Source organism: Phoenix dactylifera, chromosome 14 (genome assembly GCF_009389715.1).
Source record: "Phoenix dactylifera cultivar Barhee BC4 chromosome 14, palm_55x_up_171113_PBpolish2nd_filt_p, whole genome shotgun sequence".
In the NCBI taxonomy this organism is placed as follows: Eukaryota; Viridiplantae; Streptophyta; class Magnoliopsida; order Arecales; family Arecaceae; genus Phoenix; species Phoenix dactylifera.
Window position 1 is genome coordinate 6,563,517 of NC_052405.1, and position 23,319 is coordinate 6,586,835.

Genomic DNA, 23,319 nt, shown 5'->3' on the forward strand with positions numbered 1-23,319 from the left:
TGCATCATTTTTTGTAGGGAATATGTCAGAGATCTAAAACCTCTTGTATAATGAAGAGTGGAAAGTTAAAGCCTCGATTTTGGTGGAATTTGGAGTGATTAGAAGTCTTTTTACTTTATATATTAAGCAGATCATTTGTGGTAGAAATATAGATCCCTAAAGGACATAGAGCTTTGGTTTAGCATTTGTGATGGCTTTATAGACATTTGTAAATTGAAGCATTTAATTAAAATTGTTAAGTGAAAAATATTTTCCCTCTAAATTGTGGATTCCAATATTCAGAATTTTGTGGAAATTGCTTAAGATCTTCTCTATCTTCAATTAATTACCAATACATGTGATAGCTAATGCCCAAATTTGTGCTCCCTATAAGCAAATCAAAGTTTCAAAATCATGACGGATGTAAACAATTATTTACTTAATGATGGAAATTCATCTAAAACGAACAAGATGGATAAGTAATTTTAATTCTTGAGAGCACATCAAGTAAAAATGACGATAAGATTTGAAAGATCAGGGATTGAAATCTTGCAGTATGGTGCCATATCACTCACTTGTTGGTATGGTAACTAGACAGCTTGACCATATCAACAGGGCCTTGGCCAGTAAAGGGGGGAAAAACTGGTGTAGATTACCTACGGGCTGGTTTAGGGGCATTCAGGACCTTCACGCTGGTGTGGTGGTTCACCCGTGATGATCTTGATAGGGTCTTGGGTATAGGTTCCTAGCATCTACAATATGGTCAGGCTGGCATTTGATTCCTTGGAAAAGATGGCTTCTTTTATCAATATATGGTCTTTAAAAAGAAAAAGTATTGATGTGTCAAATTTTTTTTGGATTGAATGGCCAGCAAAGGTATTAGACCAAGGTTTGAAGTTTCGTCTAAAATGGATTTGTTCTGTCAGAAATGGATCAGTTTTAGAAACTGAACCAAAAATTTAGCTATAGGCTTGGTAGTTTTAGCATGTTTTGGTCCACTTCAGGTGGTTTTTGTCAACTTTAGCTGGAGCTAAGCATGCATACTATGCTTACTCTATATTTTGGTATTTAGTGTTATTTTGAGGTCATATATTTATAATGACAGCAAACGTTTATATGTTGACCTGCATAACTATTAATAAGTATAGAAATCAGGATGCTACAGTACTTTCTTTTTTTTTACCATGCTACAGTCCTTATTTTATTTCATGGTTTTTTCCCTTTGATTTAGATTAACTCGATCGCAGTTTTTTGTCTTTTTTATGTTGGTGGATGCACGTTGCACTTTCAACTCATAATTATGCGGATAAACATTGAAAGTTGTGTTCTTGGGCATCTCAAATCTGATAATTTATTTTGCACTAATATGTTTATCAAAATGGAGATTGTCAAGTACTGTTTGGCAGTAATTATTTTTTGGCCTTGTTGTCAGAGCCTAAAGGACAACTTTTGTTCATCAATGGCAAAACTGAAGATGAAGTGGTCAGAAGCTTGGAGAGAGTGCTACTCACAATGAGGATAACTTCTTCTGAACCCAAGGTACTTCTCAGCATCGTATACATTCTTCTCTGAGTGTTGTTCTGGTTCATTCTCTTATTCTTTAAGACTGATGCAACCCAGCTCGCTTGTTCATGAAACGTAATAATCTATACTTTTATTTTTTATCGTAACAACTTTGAGGAGATCAAGTTTATGAATCAAAATACATTTCACTGAATGTGAAAAATATTATGAGTTGGTCATGTATCAGAAAGCAGATTACTGCTTATACACATCACTAGCTCTTGTTGGATTTCATGATGATTTATTGTGTGAGAAGTACTCAAGGATTTAATTGTCAATTTATATAACATGCTGCATGGTTATCAAAAAAATATCTAAGGTGCATATAAATTTTGATGTACCAGTCATTATTGTAGGCATCAGTTAAGATGCACTAAGATGCACTAAGACGTTCGTCAAATAATTATGTTGGTTGCCGAACTGTTTCATATGCAAGTCATTTATAGCTGCTTTATTTTGGCAATAGTATATGGTGGATCCTTTTGTCATTGTATGTGCTTCCTGTTTCAATTTTTTAATGAGAAAAATTGCTTTAATCTTATCTTTAAACTCGTCAGCCAGAACTTAACATGATGTATACTTGTTTAAGTATTAGGTAACGCATTCTTTTGGATAGCTGCTAATCCCATTTGTCATATACAATAGGACTTGGCATTTGTTGTAGATGGTTGGGCCCTTGAAGTCATTTTGAAGCAATATAGAGAGGCTTTCACAGAACTAGCAATACTTTCAAGAACAGCAATCTGTTGCCGTGTGACACCTTCACAGAAAGCACAGGTACCGTTTTTCTTCTTTTCTCTTCTTTTCTTTCTTTTTTCTGTGGGCCAGTTTGAGTTTTTCTGATTTGTTGGTGGCTTCTTCATCATCCTGCTTATCTGGGACATTGACATGGTTTAGAAAAGATAAGTGAGGCTGACCTGTTTATGGTGATGTTAATCTTGGTTCTAAACTAGGTTTTTGATACCTTTGATGGTTCAAAGAAAAACGGATGTTAAAGAAATGAATCAGCAACTAGCGAAATTGACAATAATGTTGATGAACCAGAAATCCATCTTATAGTGCAGCATTGCAAAACCCATTAGCAATGTCTAGGCATAAAGAACTCATTATTAGCACATCACCTTAGGCATCTAAGTCGTCAAGCTTCCTCACATGCTTGCTTGCCATGGATCACATGAACTTTCTGTAAGTTATCACAGTGTAGTCTATCCCTAAATAATAGTATCTTCATCAAATTTAGTTGACCATCGTAGTTATATTCATGGAAAATGGTATTCAATGTCAAGTATGAAATGGATCATCCATTCATCCCTTGATTGCTAGTCACGGATTCCTATTCTCATTATTGGAAAAGCAATTTTATCATGTTGCTTATCATGCCCATGCCAGTTAGTGTTTAGCAGGTTACATGTGCTGTGTCATCACTTGGCACAGATCAGCAATGCCCAGTCGTCTGTGGATGCACACTGGCATGCTTGAGCTTTTCTACTTTAGCAATTTTCTTTCAATACTTGGATCATTTTTTTTTCACTTCTTCATAATGCTGTCTAGACATGTTTTCAATAGAAAGATCATTGCTTTGAAGTTTTAATTATGTGACCGACCTAAAATCATGCCTGAGCCTTTATGTTGATTGCTATTTAATGTGTGCATTGAATCATTTAAAAAGTTTAATGTACAACTTAAAATTGAACAACTATATTTGCTCCAAATAAACTTAAGCTTTGTGATTTAGATTTCCATTCTGCCAGGGGCATGTGAGTCAAGTTATGAAAAAACCAATTATTGCCAAGATTTAGTAGTGAACCTGTATAATGAGTAAACAAATGGACGAAGGACTTGGGTAGCTTTTGCCTTCTCTTCCTCCATCTAAATTTTTCATTATTCTAATGTTTTGGGGCTTCTTGCTAATTGCATTCGTGCTTATTTTATGCCCAATAGTGCAATGTATCTTATCCAATGCTGTTATCACCACTTCTGCATGTCACTGTTAGATTGGGTCTTGCTCTTCTCAATCCCTTTTGTGGCTGATCCAGATTTAAACAAATAGGTGTCGTTTATTAATTATCCAATAGATGTCTAGCATCTTAAATCACTTAATATGCCCTTGCAACTATTAGTGAAATTATACAACTATTTAAAATGAAAAATGTTAAAATCCATGATATGAACTGCACGAGGGATTGTGCATTATATCTTTGTCTATCCTCTCTTACTGCATGTTTAATGAACTATAAAATCCATATGGAGTTAACTATATCGATCCTTCTTCTAAATAAATTACTATTGATGGATCGAGTCTATCTCATCTCAAATCTCAGTACCTCTATTTACATCTTCTATGGTTAGCAGCCTCTTCTTGTACTTCAACTCATCATCAGATTGTTCTTATGTACATTATGCATGTCCATACCATCTTGGAAGATTCTTTACTTGATTTCTTGCTAGTCTTAATCCTAATGCTTTCCCTATTATACATGTTTAAAACTCCGTGCTTTTAATTTAGTCACGTATCTACCTAACTTTTCCCACTATTACTATAATTTTTGTTTGTAAGAGAGGGACTTTCAGGAGTCAGGACAAATGACCTAAAGTGCTTGTTTAGATGGATGGTGTCAGCAATTCAACCCATCATTGATCCAGGATGTTTTCCATATCCTTCAGTATTATATATGTTATTTTTTATCGATAAACTGAGTTTTGCACAACTGCTCAAATCCAATTTGGGCCTTGAGTTTGGAGTCTGGCCTGACCAACCTCAAGCTGGCTCGATCCTATTATGAACCCTATAAGGAATCCGCCACCTTCTACATGGGATCAAGTGATCAACCGTTTTGTTGATGTGGTGGCAACATTGGAATCTGATTCCAATTTTGTGATTGGTGAAGCAAAAAGCACTCTCCATTGGCAACATATTTCAGAAAGTAGTTTTAAATTTAGCAGGTAATTTCTACTACTCACTCCCAATTTCATGATATGAGTGCCTTGCTTGATTTCTCACTCAAAGATGCTGGTAAGCCATAAAAAGTCAGAAGCAAATCTCTGCTTTAATGACTTAATTTTTCTTCCATAATCAGAATTTTGGTCCCACAAAATTGGGGAAATATAGGTTGGAATTTGGAATGAAGTTGAAAGATGTCACCTTGAATTACATAGAAATCGGTTTCACACTGAGGTCCTAAGTCAAACCACTAATGGAATCACATTGTTTGATGAATATTGGCTTCAAGCATCACTTTCTCTTCTTTTCTTTCTTATATTGTTTCTTTCTATTCTGTTTTGCGTCGGAGCCAACCATGACTTACAAAACAATCTGAATTATCATGAGAAAAATTTGAGTCCTATCAAGTTTGATAAGGAATGATACAGAAATCATACCGAGACACAATATGTAGGACACTTTGACTCCCTTAACTCAACTTAGAATAGAATCTTACTTGTGATAATACTCCAAAATTTTCTAACAGTCCTTGATATATATCTTAATGTTGCAAGCGCCCAAATGTAAACAAGATTTGAGGACACCGACCAGAAGATGTAGAGAAACATGGACTGAAATTCGCTAAAGAAATCCCTTCTAGTTTGATAGGTGCTCTATGATACTTTCACTCAAATTTCTTTTTCATTAAACTTTTAGGAATTTTCACTTAAGATTATCATCATAATGCTTGCAAAATGCAATGTCTAATGTCCATTTGCATCAAGAATCATGCCATTCTTGGTTTGAATATTAGTTCTACTATATCTTATAGCATGACTTCCATTGATTCTTTCTATTGGCTTGTACAATGACATATGGCTTTTTAGTGCTTGCTTTAATATAAAAAGTTTTGATTCAGAGTTATATAAGTGCAGCTTGTTGAGCTACTAAAATCATGTGATTACCGAACTTTGGCAATTGGTGATGGTGGAAATGATGTAAGGATGATACAACAGGCTCACATTGGTGTGGGCATTAGTGGTAGGGAAGGGCTTCAAGCTGCAAGGGCAGCTGATTATAGCATTGGGAGTAAGTAATTTCTATACACTTTTGTCTCTCTACATTATTTGTGAATTCTTTCTTGTCATTCATTTTATTTGTCCAAGTATCATGGTTTTTGTTCGTTTTCTAGTTGAACCATGTAAAATATCTGTTATGCAATGCCAAGTCTAACTACCAATAGTTTTCTATGTTGTTATTTCTTTACTCAACATTTTATGTCATCTATGTACTACCTAGTCTTGTCCACTCTAGGTGCAGGTTCAACGTGTGCCTACAAGCTTGCATATGTCAGATTGTCAGACTCATCTTTGTCCACTCTAAGTGCAGGTTCAGTGTTGTTAGAATCTTACGTTTCATGATTCTCATCTAATGATCTGGATTAAAATGGCCTTAAACAATCCAAATTTCATCTTTGGATCTGGATCAGCCAGGAAGATAGGGTCTAAATCTGTATTTTTGAGTTTTGTAGTCCTTTAGATCATAAGATTCATGTTGATTATGCTAGTTAGATAGTAATATCAGGTGCGATTCCATTTCATATAAATTCATTTGATTATAGAACTTTTAATTTACTTATTACTAATAAGCCTTGAGTAGTAAAAATAGCAAGCTTGTTACTGGAGTTTATGGAGTTAAAAATAAGAGTCAATTTTTTTACATTTTTACTACCATATGTTAAATCATTATCTTTTTTTCCCAAAAACATTCTAACCAAAGGATTATTGAGTTGATAGAAACTTGTAAATATCTTGAATAATGAAACATAATGTCTATTTCATTAGACATGCTAAAAATAGGTTTTTATTAGCGGAAACTAGACTTCTTGTATTAATGGTTTTTTGCTCTTCATTCATTACTCTATTTTAGTCATATTTCATTTTTTTGCATTTGTTATATATTCTAAATATTTTTGAAGAAATCAGAAAAATCTTATGATCTGCTATCTGATCCAGGCTCCAATATAGTCCAACCCATTTTATGATTGATGACTCATTCTCGACCTTAACAACAGTGGTCTGATTGATTATATATGCTTAAAGTTTTCCCGGAGGAGGTTCTAGTTCCGTCGAAGTATCAAATTTGTTAATGGAGTTAAGGGTGGTGTTTGTTTAAAGGAAATACCATTTGTGATCTTCTTCTTCTTCTTCTTCTTCTTACCGTGTGATGCTATCTATTACTATATGGATTCCTGTTGAGCGAATTTCTCCATATGTAGCTCCTCAATTTCTTCAAAATGAATATGCTCAAACATTTGTTTCAACATATTATATGATATCCAATGTCCAACATGTGCAATATATTAGTCATTGTCCTGCTATATTGGATGGTGTTTTGTTATCCAAGCAACATTTTAGTCACTCATGCTGTGAGGACCTGTACAAGCAGTGTGTTTAGTCCTAGATCAGTTTTACGCTGCAAAAATCTCTGGTAAAGGGCCAGAAACCCCAAATAATAACTTCATGCTAGCCCTTTTGATGTGATCTTAGGTTGTTAGAAAACGGGATTAGAGTGAATCCAGCTATGGCCCACGTGTACTAGGAGACACTGCAGCACAAGCCTTTTTGAGGACGACAATGAGCTAGTGATTTTGATAGGACCCTTTCTTTGGTGAGAATGCCAGGGTTTACACTAGAGGAGTGTGTGAGGACCTATATGAGCATGTGTTAAGTCCGCATCAATTATGCATGGGAAGATATTGAGTACTTAATAGGGCGAAGGGTTCCAAATAATAACTTTTGGCTTGCCCTTCTGGGTAAGGTCTTGGGTCATGACCCATGTATGTGGATTTGAAAGTTATGGCCTTCGTTGCCTTTTTTTTTTTTTTTTATAGTAGTATGTGATCACTAATAAAGTAGAGAGGATCTTCTTGTATGATTTTAATGTGGCATATCTTGTTTTATATATAGAATCATTCTTTGATACTTCTTCTGGTTTATTTAATTTTAATAACTTGATAACTAGTCTAATTTATTAGAATCATTTTTTTCCATATCCTATGCATCATAATTTGACTTATGTGTCCATTCTTTTAAGATGTAAAATCTTGATTATCTATTGTAGCATTAAATTCATGAACAATTAATTCCACTAAATTGTGTTAAGTCATATATGGTTGAAGTGTCAATGTCACTGTAGGTCAATTTAGGGCACGTGAAGACACCTGGACAATAACAGACATGGCAAGTATCTAGGTAACACCACCAAATTGTAGGATTTTGTTTGGTGAATTTTTATTTGGTTGGCCTATGTGTATCCTTTTTCTCATATAGAGGGACAAATCCATGCAAATGTTTTCTGATACTGTAGAAATCTTGTCATATTTCTGCTGAACAACATCCTGGCAATAGTAATGCGTAATGAAAATGTTTAAGAAGAAATAGTTCGACTCACATGACACCAATCAAATGCTAGATGTAATACTAGATGTGGTAAACATCTAAATCAAACATATAAAATCAGGAACTAAGAAAAATGATTCTCAGTCATATCAGAAACACTTTATTGTGATTCTTAGTAAGGCCAGTTTTGAGAATGAACTTAACCAGAATTTTTTTTAGTGTTTGTCTCTTTCCTGCTTTTATAAACAGAGCTTTACATAACTAGTTACGCGGAAACTGTTTTAGGGAGAGAAAAATTAGTCCCTTGCCCCTAGACAATGGAGGATGAGGTTTCTAAGAAGATAAATTTCATTGGTTTATAGCTTTTACTGGCCAATGAAACATAAAGATGGTTAGAATTTATTAGAAGTTCCACAAATGGTTAGAATTTAGTAGATCAAGTCCTACAAATACAATTATAACCTAAGTGCCCCATGCACTCTGCTAAGTTAAATGTCTAAAGATCAATAGGCTTGGTGTTGTTCTTACCATGCATCTTGGTTCTGTTACCAAAATGGTCTTAGCATGACTTGAAGCTATTTTTTTTTTTCATTGACAAGAAGCTATGGACTCTGTCGAACTATTACTTTTGATCTTTGATTGTGGTTGAATGAGACAAGCAGCCTCGTGCCAGAAAGCTCTTGTTAGGTAACTTATTGTAGTTGAATAAATCTATTTTTAGGTATACTTTTGAAAAGTTGATGAAACTTCGAGCTTATGGATATGTTTCAAAGTGTTTTGCAGAGTCAATGTGAAGCTAAATTTATGACACATTATCATATAGAAGACCAAGTGCTTGTCATCACCTCATCTTATCATGTTTTTTTCTATTTCATTAGTAAATAGTTTTGCTCCTTGTCTCATGCCATCTACCAGTAGAATTTGAACTTTACTTTTCTCAATATGGAGCTCATAAGGTTTAAGTCTCTATATATCCAAGTGCATGAAACTTATGATATCTTTATTAGTTTCACTGAACTTTACTCTCAATAGATTGTTAAAAGTTTTCCTTTCTTCTTTGTTTTCTTTTTTTTTTTAAAAAAAACAAAGTTTCAATGTTCATTTGATATACAACATGAGATTGTTTCATTAGTTATCTAATTAGTTGGCATGATTTTGCAGAGTTCAGGTTTCTTAAAAGGTTGATACTTGTTCATGGGCGTTATTCATACAACCGCACAGCATTTCTATCTCAATATTCCTTTTACAAGTCACTAGTGATATGTTTTATACAAATACTGTGAGTCCAATGGCTTGTGAGCTTAATTTTTGTTCCCAAATTCTTACTACTTGAAAATGTGCTGCTTTCCTTTTAGTATATTTTATGTGCCATTTAATATCAGAACCTGTGTGATGATCAATTTTCTTCAGTACTCTTCTAATAGGTTACATATAGTCTTCCATGTTTCTAATGCTAATTTCCATTCCTTTGTAGTTTTTCTTTATTTTCAGGTGTATCCGGAACTAGTTTATTCAATTCCGTCAGCCTGATGGCTTATAATGTCTTCTACACAAGTACACCAGTTTTAACAAGTGTCCTTGACAAGGATCTCACTGAAAAAACAGTGATGCAACATCCACAGATTCTATTCTATTGTCAAGCTGGAAGGTAAGCATAGATCTTTCTGGTGCTTGCCAGCTGTCTGGATCACACTGGGCATAGAATGGACGATGGTTCCCCTTTTATTTCTGCTGAGATTGTTTGCATATAAGACTAGACTGCAAGTTGCATCAGTGAATAAACAGTTCCATCATTGGCTAACTTTGTTTGTCTTGAAACCAGGCTCTTGAACCCAAGTACTTTTGCTGGATGGTTTGGACGGTCATTATATCATGTGAGTGTAGATCTTTTTGCATAATCCATGCATGATTAGTATGATTCTGCATCCTGAGTCCTGCTTTGTTGGAAACCGTGGAGATCGTAGTTCTTAATAAATGCCTTTATGTTGCTGCTTCCTAAGCTGAGGCAGAAAATATTACTGAATATAATTACAATAATATTTCTTTATATCCATGATTGGAATGAAGTGGGAATGAATGTAAGGAATTTTTTTTTCTTCATGTAGACGGCATGTTCTTCCTGTTATCTTGTAACCTTTGTGGCACTATTAGGCTCTCTTTTATGAGCTCAAATCCTTCCTAAGAACTTTCATCTAGGGATTATTCAGTTTCTTCCCTCTAAAACTACTTCATATTTAACTCCCTTTTGAGGGTGGTATTCTGAGCCTCTATTGCATCATTTTTTTGTTATAGGTTTCTCATTTCTAAATTTCTCAAACATTTTTCTGATGCCTTGCTCTCTGCTATCCTTAATGTAAACACATGCACTTTCTTTATTATTTGACTTTCTGGTATGGTACATTGTATCCTATTTTGAATATTTATTGGAGGTATGATCTCAAAAGCTGATGTTATCAATATAGTTTAGGTTTTGAAGTGTTCCCTGTGCCAATTCATGGTTGACACATAAGTTCTTGGTATTATTTATGGCTACAAATAAGTATTTCAGGATCTGATAGCAGTACAGCAATAGCAAATAGCGTAGATAGCGCAAATAGCTGTCGTTCGTCTGTTCATTTTATCTCTAAGGACTGATTTCTGGGGATGCAATAATCTTATGATTGCAGGCTCTCGTCGTTTTCTTCATTAGCGTGCATGCATATGCTGGTGAGAAATGTGAGATGGAAGAGTTATCAATGGTTGCACTCTCTGGTTGTATCTGGTTGCAGGCTTTTGTTGTGACGCTGGAGATGAAGTATTCATGATTTTATTGCCATATGTGTTATTAGTTTTCACACATAAATTGTGTCGTATCTTACAACTTTGTCTTTCACTTGTGTAGTTCCTTCACAATTTTGCAACATCTTGCCATATGGGGAAATTTTGTAGCCTTCTATGTTATCAATTGCATTGTTAGTACCATACCATCAGCTGGGATGTATGCTATCATGTTCCGTCTTTGTAAACAGCCATCCTACTGGATAACCATGGTTGTGAGTATCTTCATATCCTCTTTTTTTATTACCTTTTAAGTACCGTTTAAGTTTTCCTAGCTTTTTGACAAATGCCTTTTATTTCAGCTCATTGTTGCAGTAGGGATGGGCCCAGTGCTAGCAATCAAGTATTTCCGGTATACATACAGATCGAGTGCAATCAATATACTTCAGCAGGCAGAGCGATCTCGTGGAATAATCTTGTCCATGGGAACTCTCGAGTCGCAGCTTAAGTCTGTGGAGAAGGATGTTGCTTCATTGTCCATAACACAGCCCAAAAATAGGAACCCTGTGTATGAGCCCTTGCTATCTGATTCTCCAACTGCTACCAGAAGATCCATAGGATCATCAACATTTGATTTCTTCCAGCCTTCCAGGCTGTCGGCATCTTACTCAAGAAATTGCAAGAATAATTGAGGCTTGGGCCAACACCGGTAAAGGTGCAGTTTTCCATTGTTGAGTGTGCTGAAAATACAGCCCCCCATATTTGGGGTTGGAGATTATAGTGATCTTGGTCTTCACTTTCACGGCCGCCACGTTTACCTGTTGTATGACTCTTGGGAAATTCATTACATGATATTCAGATGCAAATTGAGGAATTGCAAATCCAGGGAGGTGTCGCATGTGATTCGATTTTTTGTATTTTTGGGTATTATGCTGTGCTTTTGCCCGTCGTGATACATTGTAAGACCCTGTCTTTGGTCTACCCTTCCGTTGCTATGCTTCCTCTGCGTTATCTGACAAGCAAGTGCAGTGCACTCAGTAAGGTCCTCCATAAAGAGGAGCTGTGATCTTGCAGGATGAAGATTTTGCTAAGGGTTTATGATAATCAGCAGGCAAGAGATTGGTCTTGTGTGATGGAAAAACTTGATGAGCAAGCTTGGATCTCTTTTGTATTGTTTTGATCTGGGATGATGGTGCTCCCGAAATGTATATCTATTGATTTTTCAGTTCCATTGGAAATCAAAGAGCTCAAAGTTTCAATGTCCTGTATTTTATGAGGAGTTGCATATCACCAGCGAACAAATATATTTATCAATCCACCATAGCTCCAAAATTTTGCTCTTAAGTGGGTTGTGTCGACCCAAATAATGAACAGAAAGGGCGTATATCATGGAAATATATTCTAGCGTCAATTGCACTATGGATTCGCCTTGGTGAGCAAAGAGCTCATGCGTGTGAATGCATATGTTCAAACAAGGTCAGGCATTGGTTTGTTGGGTTGGATTGCAGAGCCGCCTGGATGCTTATTCGCATGTGTCAGTCACAACTTGAAAGGATCGATTGACCAACCTAAGAAGGGCCTAGAAATAGACCTATCCATCCTCAAATATTATATGGGCTAGGGCATGCTTTATGGGGTCCAGATCCAGTTGCTCAAGATATGATTCCAATCGAAGCATTAAACCAACATAGCTCGATCAGGCAAGTGCGTGATTATGCTCAAATTAATCTCACCCTAATTTGAGGTCATCAAGTTGATCGATTAGGTTTGTTTTTGGCTCTATTCGATATGAAGCTCGAATTAAATTTTGATCAAATAGTAGATAATTTAAGTTTGATTTTAAAATTCAGGCTTGAAAATAATTTTAAACTAAGCTTCATCAGATCAGGGCTTCATCAAGCATAGTCTCTCACAATCCTATCTAACATAGAGAGGAGCTTGCTTCCTACTTCTGAAGTGAAAACAACATAATTTTGATGAGCAGTCTTCTCCAGGAAAGATCAAAGTCTCCTTTTTTTATTATAAGTTGGAATCATAACAATATGATCTAGTATTATGAATTATAATATGTTAATGATTATGATTGTAACATTATATAGTAATTACTAAAGTGAGAATCATTTTTAGAGTATTTTTATAAGAATTATCGAAAAAAAATATGATAACAACATTGTGGCTATAAGCCGACGCAGCATCCCAAGGCCTCCATTTCAAGGTGAATGCAGCCAAACCCCTATAAGCAGAGCTTGAAATCTTGTTGAGAATAAATAATTAGGCTATAAGCCCTAGTCTGGAATATTCTGTGGTCTTTGCAGCATTCTACCCTCATTCATCAAAACTTTTCATAAGAGCCTGCTTACTGATTATTGAGAATTTGGACACAGTATCTCTTGTTCATCAAATGTTTCAGAAGCACAGAGATAAATCATTTTTTCCGTAAATTCTCTTTTTTATGGAAAGTTTTATTGAATACATCCAACACCATGCAATTTCATGACATGGGATTATTTAAATAAAGATTGATACAATCAGTGGTTATCGTGAAACTAATACATTTGGTCAAACTGCTAGCGGCCAGATTTCCTCTAATAGGCTGTGGTGAATGCACCACTTACAAAGCTTGCAACCCTTCACAAACATGACATGCAGAGAAGGTAAGCATGAACTAACCTACCTTCCTGACATGAGATTGGCGAGAGCTGGGTTTCCATATAAGGCATCAATGTCCAAATCCTCGGTAGAGGATGATAGTATCATCAATGCAACCACAATGGATCGCATGCTTGGCCTCAGTTGAGGCTCCAGCTGGCTGCAGGCCTTAGCAAGCTGGGCCATCTGAAAAAAAAGAAAACAAACAGAGAAAATAGTTATAGAAGGAAATGATTGCTAAGATTAATTTGGTTAAACATTTTACGGTGAGCTACGTATGCACCTTATAAACCGAGTCGATCGGGTAGTTGTCACCTAGCCTTGGATCAACCAGTTTTCGCAGATGCTCTCTCGGATCGGGTTCGCTAAGAGCATCCTCAAACTGTCGGATAAAAGATAGGATAAAGAGTTAATATACTAGTCATCGGTTGTAGCAGAAAAAAAAAAGGTTGACATACTAAGTTCCATTTAAAAATTTTATTTCTCGCGTGATGAACTAAAGTCCAGCATTCCATGTGCCATAAGGTTCAGTTTTGTCAGCAGAGATCCACTGTGAGGTAAGAAGGCAAAAAGATGGACTGTGCCATGACAAAAATCTGATCCTACAATCAGATAGATAGCTTTCAGCATTAGAAATGCCGATACTCCAACCAGTAATACTGGAGGAAGCCAAGTATTTTAGCTTTCATACAAGAGAGAAGCATCAAGCAGAAGAAAAGCTAGTAATAATATTACAAGGAAACACGATTAGAGATACTGACCAGAGCAACTAAGCCCATAAATTCTGTTGCCGCTCCTGCCTTCACCACAGCTTCTTTGGCTGAAATAAGTTCATATAGGACAACACCAAATGCATATACATCCACTTTTGTAGAGACATCACCTAACTGAGCATACCTGCAAGAAAATTGCAAATTATATGTTCAAATTCCCAAAAAAAGGACATACAGTGCCAGAATATGGTTCTCAGTAAAGTTTCCTAATATAAGAAGTAATATACAAGTATTTGCTGATTACAGCTAGACAATGTAATGACAATTTCTGGCAAGAATTTACCAAACAGGGAGGATGGATGAAAACTTAAACATATGCAACTATCTTTAAACTGTAGTTTTCCACCCCAGACTCATTGGGATAGCTTACACCAATTGACCGGACAATGGAATAAAGCTATATGGAACACCAAGCATCCAGTAAGCAATATAAAGTCTAAAATATTCAAGATTTCATAGAGAACAGTGGAATGGATGAGAGGTAGCAAATAATACTATTGAAAGCGAGGAGAACAGCTCCACTATATTCATGCAAAAATCTTCTTATTGAAAAAGCAGTGAAATTTTGCTCTAGGAGCAGAAGAGTCATCTTGTCACCACCACCAACTTGGAAGTTACTGAGAACTATGCCGTCGCAGCATTATTTTGTTGCCACCCAAATCTGCCATAGTTTTGAGGATAAAGGAAAATAGACCAATTAACCCCAATTTAAGGAGGGAGGCCAAAGAAGAAGTGAAGAAATATGATGAGATATGTCTATTCCATTTCAGCAGGTTCCTTTTTATTAGATACTACTGATAATTCAGGACAAACTGAAGCAGCTGTCAAGTCCAAAAAAAGTCATTTTTAAAAGGGTTCCATAGTTTAAATAATCACATGGATTTGGTACCCACATTTTTCTAAGGTATGCAAGGTCCGTTCACCAACTTAAATATAAGGGATTAAGAATAATCAGGGGTATGGAAAAGCAAAAAGAACATTAGCACATACTGTGACACATAATAACAATTTGATTATTAAAAATGTCAGAATAAAATTCTCACTCTGGAGGCATGTAACCAAATGTTCCAACAGCACGAGTAGGATCTGGCAAAATTCCAAATTCAGAAAGTTTTGTTAACCCAAAATCTGCAACCTGCATGAAAAGCACACAAATATTATAAAATGCATGTGGATGTTCAGCCTTCCAGGTGACAGGAACAATGGCAACCTTTCCACGGAAATTCTTGTCTATCAAAATGTTTGCTGATTTGATATCACGATGTATATATTGTGGAACTGTATGCTCATGAATATACTCTAAACCCCTTGCCGAATCAAGAGCAATCTGAACTCTAGCAGACCATGGCAGTGGATTCCTGCCTGAAAGCGGATACATCAGTAGGAGCTGTTAAACTTAGTTTATAGATTAATAAGAAATAAATCGGTTTGCAGTTTGAGGATGCTAGAAATGTGCACCGGTGCATTTACCTGACCCACGCAAATGTTGGCTTAAATTGCCATTCTCAATATATTCATAAACAAGAAATAAAGAGTCCTTGATGCAATAGCCTAATAAACGCACCTGCATTTAAGCATAAGCGATAGAATTATAAAATATTTTTTAAAAAATAAATGATATTACTACAATGAGGCCAAATATCAATTAGGCAACTGAATCACATGAAGAGGGGAAAAACAGATGTCAAATTAACAAAGAATTCGCCAGTATCTAAGCAATGAATGATATTACTACAATGAGGCCAAATATCAATAAGGCAACCGAATCACATGAAGAGGGGGAAAAAACAGACGTCAAATTAACATAGAATTGGCCAATTAGGGGAAGAGAAAATCCTCGTGTGTAAGTTCATTCGATGCACTGTATCAATATGCTTGACCACCAGAATGCAATTTTTTTTTTTTATTAACAAAGCAGAAGCAAATAAGAAACAAAATGAGTATTAAAGTACAAATTACAGCTACTTTTAAAGCTGAAACACCTGAATCCAAGGGAATTCACAATTTCATATGGATGCAAAAGCTGCTATGAGGTAATAATAGTTTCATCAACAGTCGCAAGCAGTCCAAAGTTCTTTGTATGAGAACTGAGAGAAAGAACTGTAGAAAAGCAAGCTAAGGGGGACAATGTGACTCCAAGTTGCATTAGAAATTAATATCACAATTAAAGATTTCTTTTACAATGAGTTTTAAAGAAGAGAGAGAGAGAGAGAGAGAGAAGGGGGGAGAGAGAGATGCCAGCATGCTAGCTTACTCTCGATATCTTAGAAGAGAGAGGAGAAGAGAATATTTTATTATTTTTTGTCAGTTAATAATCATATCAGACTATCATATTTTTAATGAGTGGACAAAGAGAGAGCTAACAAATGAAACGAAAATGCATTTGGCCATGATCGTTAAATAGACATTTGCTGGTCTAGTTCATTCTCCCAAGAAAAGGATATATGTTACAGCATGCTAAAAAGAGTAGTCAACTTGCCAAATTGAAGTGATGAACATGGGTCAGAACGTTCAGTTCTGCAAAGAATTCTTTAGATGATTGCATATCCATCTTCTTGATTGCAGCTTTCTGCAAGAAATGAGTACAAAACAACTAAAGCATTATGTTCACAAAAAGAGAGAGAGAGAGAGAGAGAGAGAGAGAGAGAGAGATAAGGGAGCATTGAACTGAATAGTGAGGAACAGATTCACATTATATTGCACATGAAAAATACTAAAATCCACATGAACAGATAGAGAGTTGATAGGATCAATCATAAGCAAGTTGAGGTCAAGCAACAAAATGTATAACATTTAAATCTACCAGGCTCAAAGTAAAGAATTAAAATGAAATAAATTAAGGAAATAATATGTAACCTAGCATGCATGCACATGCAGTGTTAAGCTGGAATTGCAAGTGAGAGCATTTAGCCTTGAATGCTTCCTAATGAAAATCAATGATGGCCCTCCCAAAATGAAAATCTAGACCAGATCATGATCTATGATGTAAAATATCCAGAAACCAACAAATTATCTATTTCTGTGCTCTCTTGCCTCTGTATCAAGGGGCACCAAAATACAAAATAAATGCTAGCAATAAGGCAAGCAAAAGTATATTATAGACTACATAAATTACAAAGTTTAATATTGATCTAAATATTTTGAAACTTATACAGCTCAATATTTAGCTGTTTTGGATGCTTCTAAACTATATATCGAATCAAAACCTGGTATCACGCCATAAACTTGCCCATTTTCTATCCATTTGATGCATGGGTAAAAGGAATAAGAAATACATGACTTTGAATTCTAGCCAATATAGATGTAGTAGTTCATGATCAACAGTATAGGTTTTCTTTTTGAGCAGGCCATTATTGTTTTCATCGCAAAGAGTTGCAGCCAAATGCTCTCAAGAACATTCCATTTTCTCTCTCTCTCTAAATGCGTATGTGCATGCATGTATGTATGATATTTTCAAAATATTCAGACCAACAAAATATCATGGCATAATCTTTTAATTAACATATTACAATGAAGGACAAGTATGACAATGAACTCATAGGTAACACAACCTTAACATTAGTAAGTCCACTGGCTATTGCCTTTAGCAGAATCTTAATATGTCCCAGAAAATGGTTCATGCTATCACCAAAGTATTGGCAATGATAATGTTGATCGTCAAGGTGTTAAAAATTCACTAAAGCAATATCTACAAAGATAAACAAACACCAAAATGCAGAATTTGTATCAGATGGTTGGTGGATATTGTTGATTAAGTGATGAAGACTTAAAATGAGAAGAATTGGCTAGAGCTTGACAAGAATAGAAAACCAAAATTCAAAGTTATATCTTGGAGCTACTTTTTATGTTCTTCGAAAAAATAATCAGTTTATAAAAGTTATCTGCTTTTCTTTGCAATTTCAACATCTTGTCGTATCCATTTCTTAGTTGAAGGAGAAGAAGATATCAAATCATAAAAGGGGGGAAAACTAATTGCACATGGACAAGGAAACAGCTTAAGTCCCTGCACATAAATATGAAAATGATGGTGCAACCAACCTCTCCTCTCAGCTCGGCATAGTAAACAGCACCAAAACCACCTTCACCAATTTTACTACTCATGCTGAAATCATTAGTAGCGCCAGCAAGCTCTTCATAAGAAAACTCTACTGATTTGTCCACGGCAAATCCTGGGAGCTGGGAACCACTGCCCTCTTGAGGTGTTACATCTGAGGCATCTGCACTACCTATATTGCATAAGGAACAAATCTTTAGTAGCCAACTTACAGAAGTTTCTCAGCAAAGGAGCCAGACATTTAGCAGGCACAGTCCAACAAACCATATGATCTATTGGCTCAAATTAATAGTAGCACTAGTAGTAGTAGTAGTAGTAGTAATCATCGTCATCTAGATTTCTTGGAGCAAACTCTCTCAGAGACCAAAGATGCACGCTTATCACAAAATGAGCTAGTGAACCTCAAGTTCCATTTTGACTTCTTCACCACGTCTGAAAGTGCTTGAGATCAATCTGATCCCATACAAATAGTCAAAAAGAAATTGGCTAATTTAAAGACTCCATTATCCATGGATTAAAGAGTAGGCAATTAATTAGTCTATCAAATAAACTGGCAAAAAACTGCAAATATTGTATGATTACAGGAAAGCAGAAACTTTTAGTCAAATCTGTCAAGATTACTTCCATTGTTTGCCTTATGATACATCAGAAGCTCCATGGATGCCACTATTTCACATCAAGGCATATCAAACTATATAGGGCAGAGGGCTCAAGTGATGTATCACCTCTTCATTGAACATATTATGACAGCATTCGGACAAGAAAGATTAGAATGCATCCAAGGTCATACAAAAAAACTCATAAGCACAACACAATTTGCCACTTGTTGCCAAATTAAGCCCAAGTTCAATGATAGTCATCTCTCTAGTCAATACGAGTCATTGTTGGTCTATCAGCATAACAAGCATATCAGCCTACCAAGAATTATGCCAAGAAAGTACTGAAAATAAGACCTAACCTTCTTCCTAACATTAAATGCCCTTTTACAGGTCAAGTATATGCCTTGGGATCTAGATAAATAAGCAAACCAGAGTTGTTGTTTTAAAGCAACTAATATAAAAACTGGAGACATGCACCTGAGATTCTTAATGAGATAAGCATTCAGAACCTTGGATATTGCACAAAAGCATCAGATTCCAGTTCCACCTTGGAGATGAAAAGAAAAAACATGGGAAAAAGGTAATATCAGTTAGACAAACTACCATGTCCATGTAGAATGGCATTATGTTCATATGTTGATGGAAGCAATAAAGCTTTCTTCCCCTTCTTTCTCCTATACACCCCAAAATATGTACAAATGGAAAATACTAGAACAGCAACTAGTGCAGCAACAGAAATTCCGGCAATGGCTCCAGCTGACAGTCCTGGTTGAATTCAATGCCAAAAGTCATGAGTTCCACATCACAAGTTACAGAGCATCAACATAAGAATTTCTTCCTCTCAATCTTGTAATCAACAATGACATGTATCATCAATACAAGCGATCAAGAAAGTCTTGATTACTTTTGCTGCAAAAAAAGGAAAAAGAGCATTGCATGCTGACATTAGGGAAAAGGAAAAATTAAGGATGAAATTTATAAAATTCAAGAACATTAAGAAACAGACAACATTTGTTTACCTTGATGGAGGGGGAAGGGGGCGATAGCTTCCACTTGGATCTGCAATAAGAGCACACAAAAATTTTAAGCAAACTGATTCCAATTTGTACCGATGAAAAAGGCTAACCTATAAAATTGAAACACAGCTCTGTTTCAAACTTGAGCCCTGAAAGGCAATGTCTAAGGGACTTTCCTAAGACAAAAGCATAAGTTAAAATAGAGAAAATGAATCTACTAAGAACTTCCAACAAAGCAAGAAAGAGTACAGAAAAACAACTATAGACCTCCAGATAAAATTTGCATGTAAAATCAGCATTAACCTTCTTTGTGCCAGGCATTATCCATTTGTAAGCTACCAGGAAGCACAATGTTTAAACCATTTGTTGTATGACAGACCTGCAAACTACTTGCAATAAATCAAATTCTTTTTCCCCTTGAACAAGATTCTCAGTGTCATTTAAAGGATCTTATCCAGACTTGTGGGACTGAATCCTTTAAATAGAATCACTATTTTTGATAGGAAAATCTGTAGGAATTGCACAGATATGTAGTTAATAATTGATTATAGAGATTTCATCCAGCAACTTAAAGACATCCATTTGGAGAATATGCCAAAAACAACGAAGAAGAGTAAAAGAAAAAAACCAAACAAGCTCAAGACCCTTCTCCCCCTCCACCATGGAAATACATTAATTGCTCCACCCATAAACTATTTTTTCTGGATTTGTTCTCCATAATGAACCCACCATTTTAAATTGTAATCCCTCTGATTCAGATAAAAAAGAAGTATCTCTGTCCAACATTAAAGAGTGCACAAGTTTTCATTAACATTCACATGTATTCCGCTTCCCATAATCTTCTATCATCAACTAAAACATACTTCTTGAAGAGAAAAGATCAAAATCTACATACCTAACATCATTGGTCATGGTTTCAAAAGACAACTGCTGTATGCATTATGCAGGCAGTCAAGGGGCTGCATAGTGCATATGCATTATGCAAGCGGTCAAGGGAACACAAAGCGCATATACATTATGCAGGCCAAATGCCAGTGCATATGCAATAAGTATTTTAAATATTTGAAACTAAATAAATGCATTGCATGCAATGATAACAGCAGTATTTTTACAAATAATAGCAATGTTAATAGCAATAACAGTTAGCATTTAGTGCTTACGGCTTCATACTTAATTCTTACTAAAAATAACTATAGCGCAATTGACATATGCATATTGCTAATATACACATATGAAGCCCACTTGAAACCCATATTCAACCCAACCACTAGCTTGAACTTGCCTTATTCGTATGAGCCTACATCAGAGTGATATAGACAGTCACACAATGCCAAAAGAGCTATATATGCTGACACAATAATAAGTGTCTTGTATTTACAGCTGCAGAATACTAATATCCAAAAGATGCTAAGTGAACCATCTTTTCAGCCCATACGGGGCCCGAACGCATATAGGAGCTGCATATAGGGTACGCAGTGGGGTGAAAGGACCACATACACATCTGTAGCCACACATGTAGTCTTATGCACCGTATTTTAGAACATTGACCTACCAGAGGATGCTGAATTTACAATTAACTTCAAGTGATTTCGATAGAATCAGAAAACTTGAATTTTCACAGCTTTATTTCACTTGCTTTGTTAAAGTTCCGTAATATCTACTCTGGTTACACAGTTATGGGTATCATCAGCAGAAACAACTAAGGAACTTGTTGCTGACTTGGATTTGCAATTCTAGGATATATAAGCATATGAGACAAGAGCAAACAGTAATGCAATTCTACATTTGCTAAGAAAAATTAATTTTTACAGCTTGTAGCTTGGGGACCCTTCAATGATGTAATCCTGTTTTGAATAAAAAAGAACAAAACTTGTATATTGATCATTTTGTATTTCATAAGAAACTTGTTATACCAACTTTCATTCACTTTATCAAAAATTCAACTACTATGTAGTTCCTTGCGAGCATAACATAACAATAAGGTTAGATATCATGCGCATAGTGCAATTTAATTTTTCAGTTAAACTCTCTAACACACCATTGGTACGCAAGGTGCTCCTAGTACCATATTCCTTGTATTTCTTTTTTTTCACCCGTTACCCCATTTCCCCTCCTCTCATTTCAATCCAAGCTTCTCGCAACTAACACAGAGATATGTATGAATCATCCTAAATGTCTAACATATCTAATTGATTTGTACAGGTCCTATTGCTCCATATTATAGACCAATGGTGGATGACCATTTCAGAGTCCTTTTCTTTACATAAGACATCTAAATGTACCTCTTCCCCCTCCCTTCTAAGATCTTCCTACTGTTTGGTTAAATAGTACTGCTTCCAGCAACCGGCAAAGTGAGCTATCCCATGCCAAAACTCAGTAGCCACTCCATATATTTGTTTCTCCAAATGCCAAAGTTCAAATTCCTACACACCTCCCAGTATGCACACTTCTGAGATAGCCAACCAAGTGAAAGTACCCCTTATGAACTATATACATTGAAACTGATCAGGCAAATTAGCCAAACAATCCAATCTTTTATCAAAATTCCCCTTCCCCAAAAATGAAGCTAACAGCCAGGTACCCGATTACTTCAAGGATCATCTAAAACTAGTAGCACGAAGCAAAGAAATGTAAGTATTCTGATTGCAAAAAAAGTTCCAAAATCCAAAGATCCTATCTTTCCTGCACAAAAAGCATCAAAATTCAATAAAAACCTGACCTTTCGTTGGGATAAAGACAATCCCCTCTCCCGCACTAAAATTGACACCTTGATTATACTTCTGCAGCAGAACCTCCTGCTTCGAGAACCCCCACTCGGCCGCCACCGAGCTCAGATTCTCCCCAGGCCGAAGCGGGTACGTCACGAACAATCCATACTCCCTCGACACATCCGCATCCCCGCAGGAACAATTAACCACGACATTGATGTCAACATTGTCCGGAATCGTATTTGGGGAGTAGGAATTGAAGGCTTCGAGAGCGGCCTCGGTGGTGAGGTTGGAATAGTTGGTGGAGGCGATGGTGGTGTAGGTATCGCCGAAGCGGGTCTGGTAGGAGAAGTTATGGCCGTGGAAGGCGCCGTCTGCGAGGCATTCGCAGGTGAAGGAGACGTTGATGCGGGAGTCGTCTGGGATGAAGTCCGTGTTGTTGATGCTGGGGTTGTAGTCGCGCATGTCGGTAAGGTTATCGTCGAAGAGGGAGGAGATGTTCTCGATGTCCATCTGCGACCCCTTGGGGATGTAGTAGGAGCCGATGGCGAGGTCGCATGACCGGCACGAGGACTCCGATGGGAGAGGGAACGAAGCTAGGAGGATGAGGAGGAGGAGGAGGACGAAGAGAATCGAGGAAATTGATCGAAATCCTAGCTCGAGCTCAGGGTTTCTCGATACGGCCATCTTCGCCAGCGAAGAAGAAACCCTAACCCTAGACTTCTCCAGTTCTTCTTGGAGTTATGGCGAGAGAGAGGGGAGAGACCGGAGGAAGTCGCGACGGCGCCCGCGACCGTTGACGACGACCCGGGGATTTATTTTTCTTTTAAAATGGTGTGAGGCTGGGATGGCTTGGGATACGGAGGATGGAGGGTTTGGATGGAAGCTTTTTATGCGGCC

General features: G+C 36.4%; 2 protein-coding genes across 4 annotated transcripts in view; one reads left to right on the forward strand and one right to left on the reverse strand.

Annotated features, from left to right (window-relative positions):
• Positions 1–11,891, forward strand: part of LOC103712408 (phospholipid-transporting ATPase 2) — a 45,469-nt gene extending 33,578 nt beyond the window's left edge. Inside the window, exons 17-25 of the mRNA XM_039133460.1 lie at positions 1,412–1,518; positions 2,188–2,319; positions 5,398–5,551; positions 9,025–9,142; positions 9,338–9,511; positions 9,686–9,737; positions 10,530–10,657; positions 10,745–10,895; positions 10,983–11,891. Of these exons, the coding sequence (XP_038989388.1) occupies positions 1,412–1,518; positions 2,188–2,319; positions 5,398–5,551; positions 9,025–9,142; positions 9,338–9,511; positions 9,686–9,737; positions 10,530–10,657; positions 10,745–10,895; positions 10,983–11,312 (1,346 nt within the window). The 3' untranslated portion in view covers positions 11,313–11,891. The remainder of the gene's footprint in view (positions 1–1,411; positions 1,519–2,187; positions 2,320–5,397; positions 5,552–9,024; positions 9,143–9,337; positions 9,512–9,685; positions 9,738–10,529; positions 10,658–10,744; positions 10,896–10,982) is intronic.
• Positions 11,892–13,048: 1,157 nt separating this feature from the next.
• Positions 13,049–23,274, reverse strand: LOC103712380 (chitin elicitor receptor kinase 1). 3 transcript variants are annotated; one of them, XM_039133461.1, is made up of 12 exons: positions 22,431–23,269; positions 19,715–19,754; positions 19,600–19,604; positions 19,299–19,460; positions 18,081–18,268; positions 16,522–16,611; positions 15,513–15,606; positions 15,253–15,404; positions 15,086–15,177; positions 14,031–14,166; positions 13,553–13,651; positions 13,049–13,455 (listed from the first exon to the last, which is right to left on the reverse strand). In XM_039133461.1, the coding sequence occupies exons 1-12, from the start codon at positions 23,104–23,106 to the stop codon at positions 13,291–13,293; spliced, it is 1,899 nt and encodes a 632-aa protein (XP_038989389.1). In that variant the 5' UTR covers positions 23,107–23,269; the 3' UTR covers positions 13,049–13,290. The 3 variants fall into 3 exon arrangements, 2 of the variants coding, with proteins under 2 accessions (XP_038989389.1, XP_038989390.1); XM_039133462.1 differs by lacking the exons at positions 13,049–13,455; positions 13,553–13,651 and adding an exon at positions 13,677–13,871 and having other exon boundaries at positions 22,431–23,273; XR_005514766.1 differs by lacking the exons at positions 13,049–13,455; positions 13,553–13,651 and adding an exon at positions 14,538–14,703 and having other exon boundaries at positions 14,056–14,166; positions 22,431–23,274.
• Between the last annotated feature and the right edge of the window lie 45 nt (positions 23,275–23,319).

What these genes read in the sequence shown, in the direction of transcription:
- LOC103712380 (XM_039133461.1), bottom strand. Translation starts at nt 23,106, where the DNA reads ATGGCCGTATCGAGAAACCCTGAGCTCGAGCTAGGATTTCGATCAATT. An exon ending in CCAACATTTGCGTGGGTCAG is followed by an intron (nt 15,405 to 15,512) that starts GTAAATGCACCG and finishes ATCCGCTTTCAG; the next exon opens with GCAGGAATCCACTGCCATGG. An exon ending in ACAAGAATTTCCGTGGAAAG is followed by an intron (nt 15,178 to 15,252) that starts GTTGCCATTGTT and finishes CTTTTCATGCAG; the next exon opens with GTTGCAGATTTTGGGTTAAC.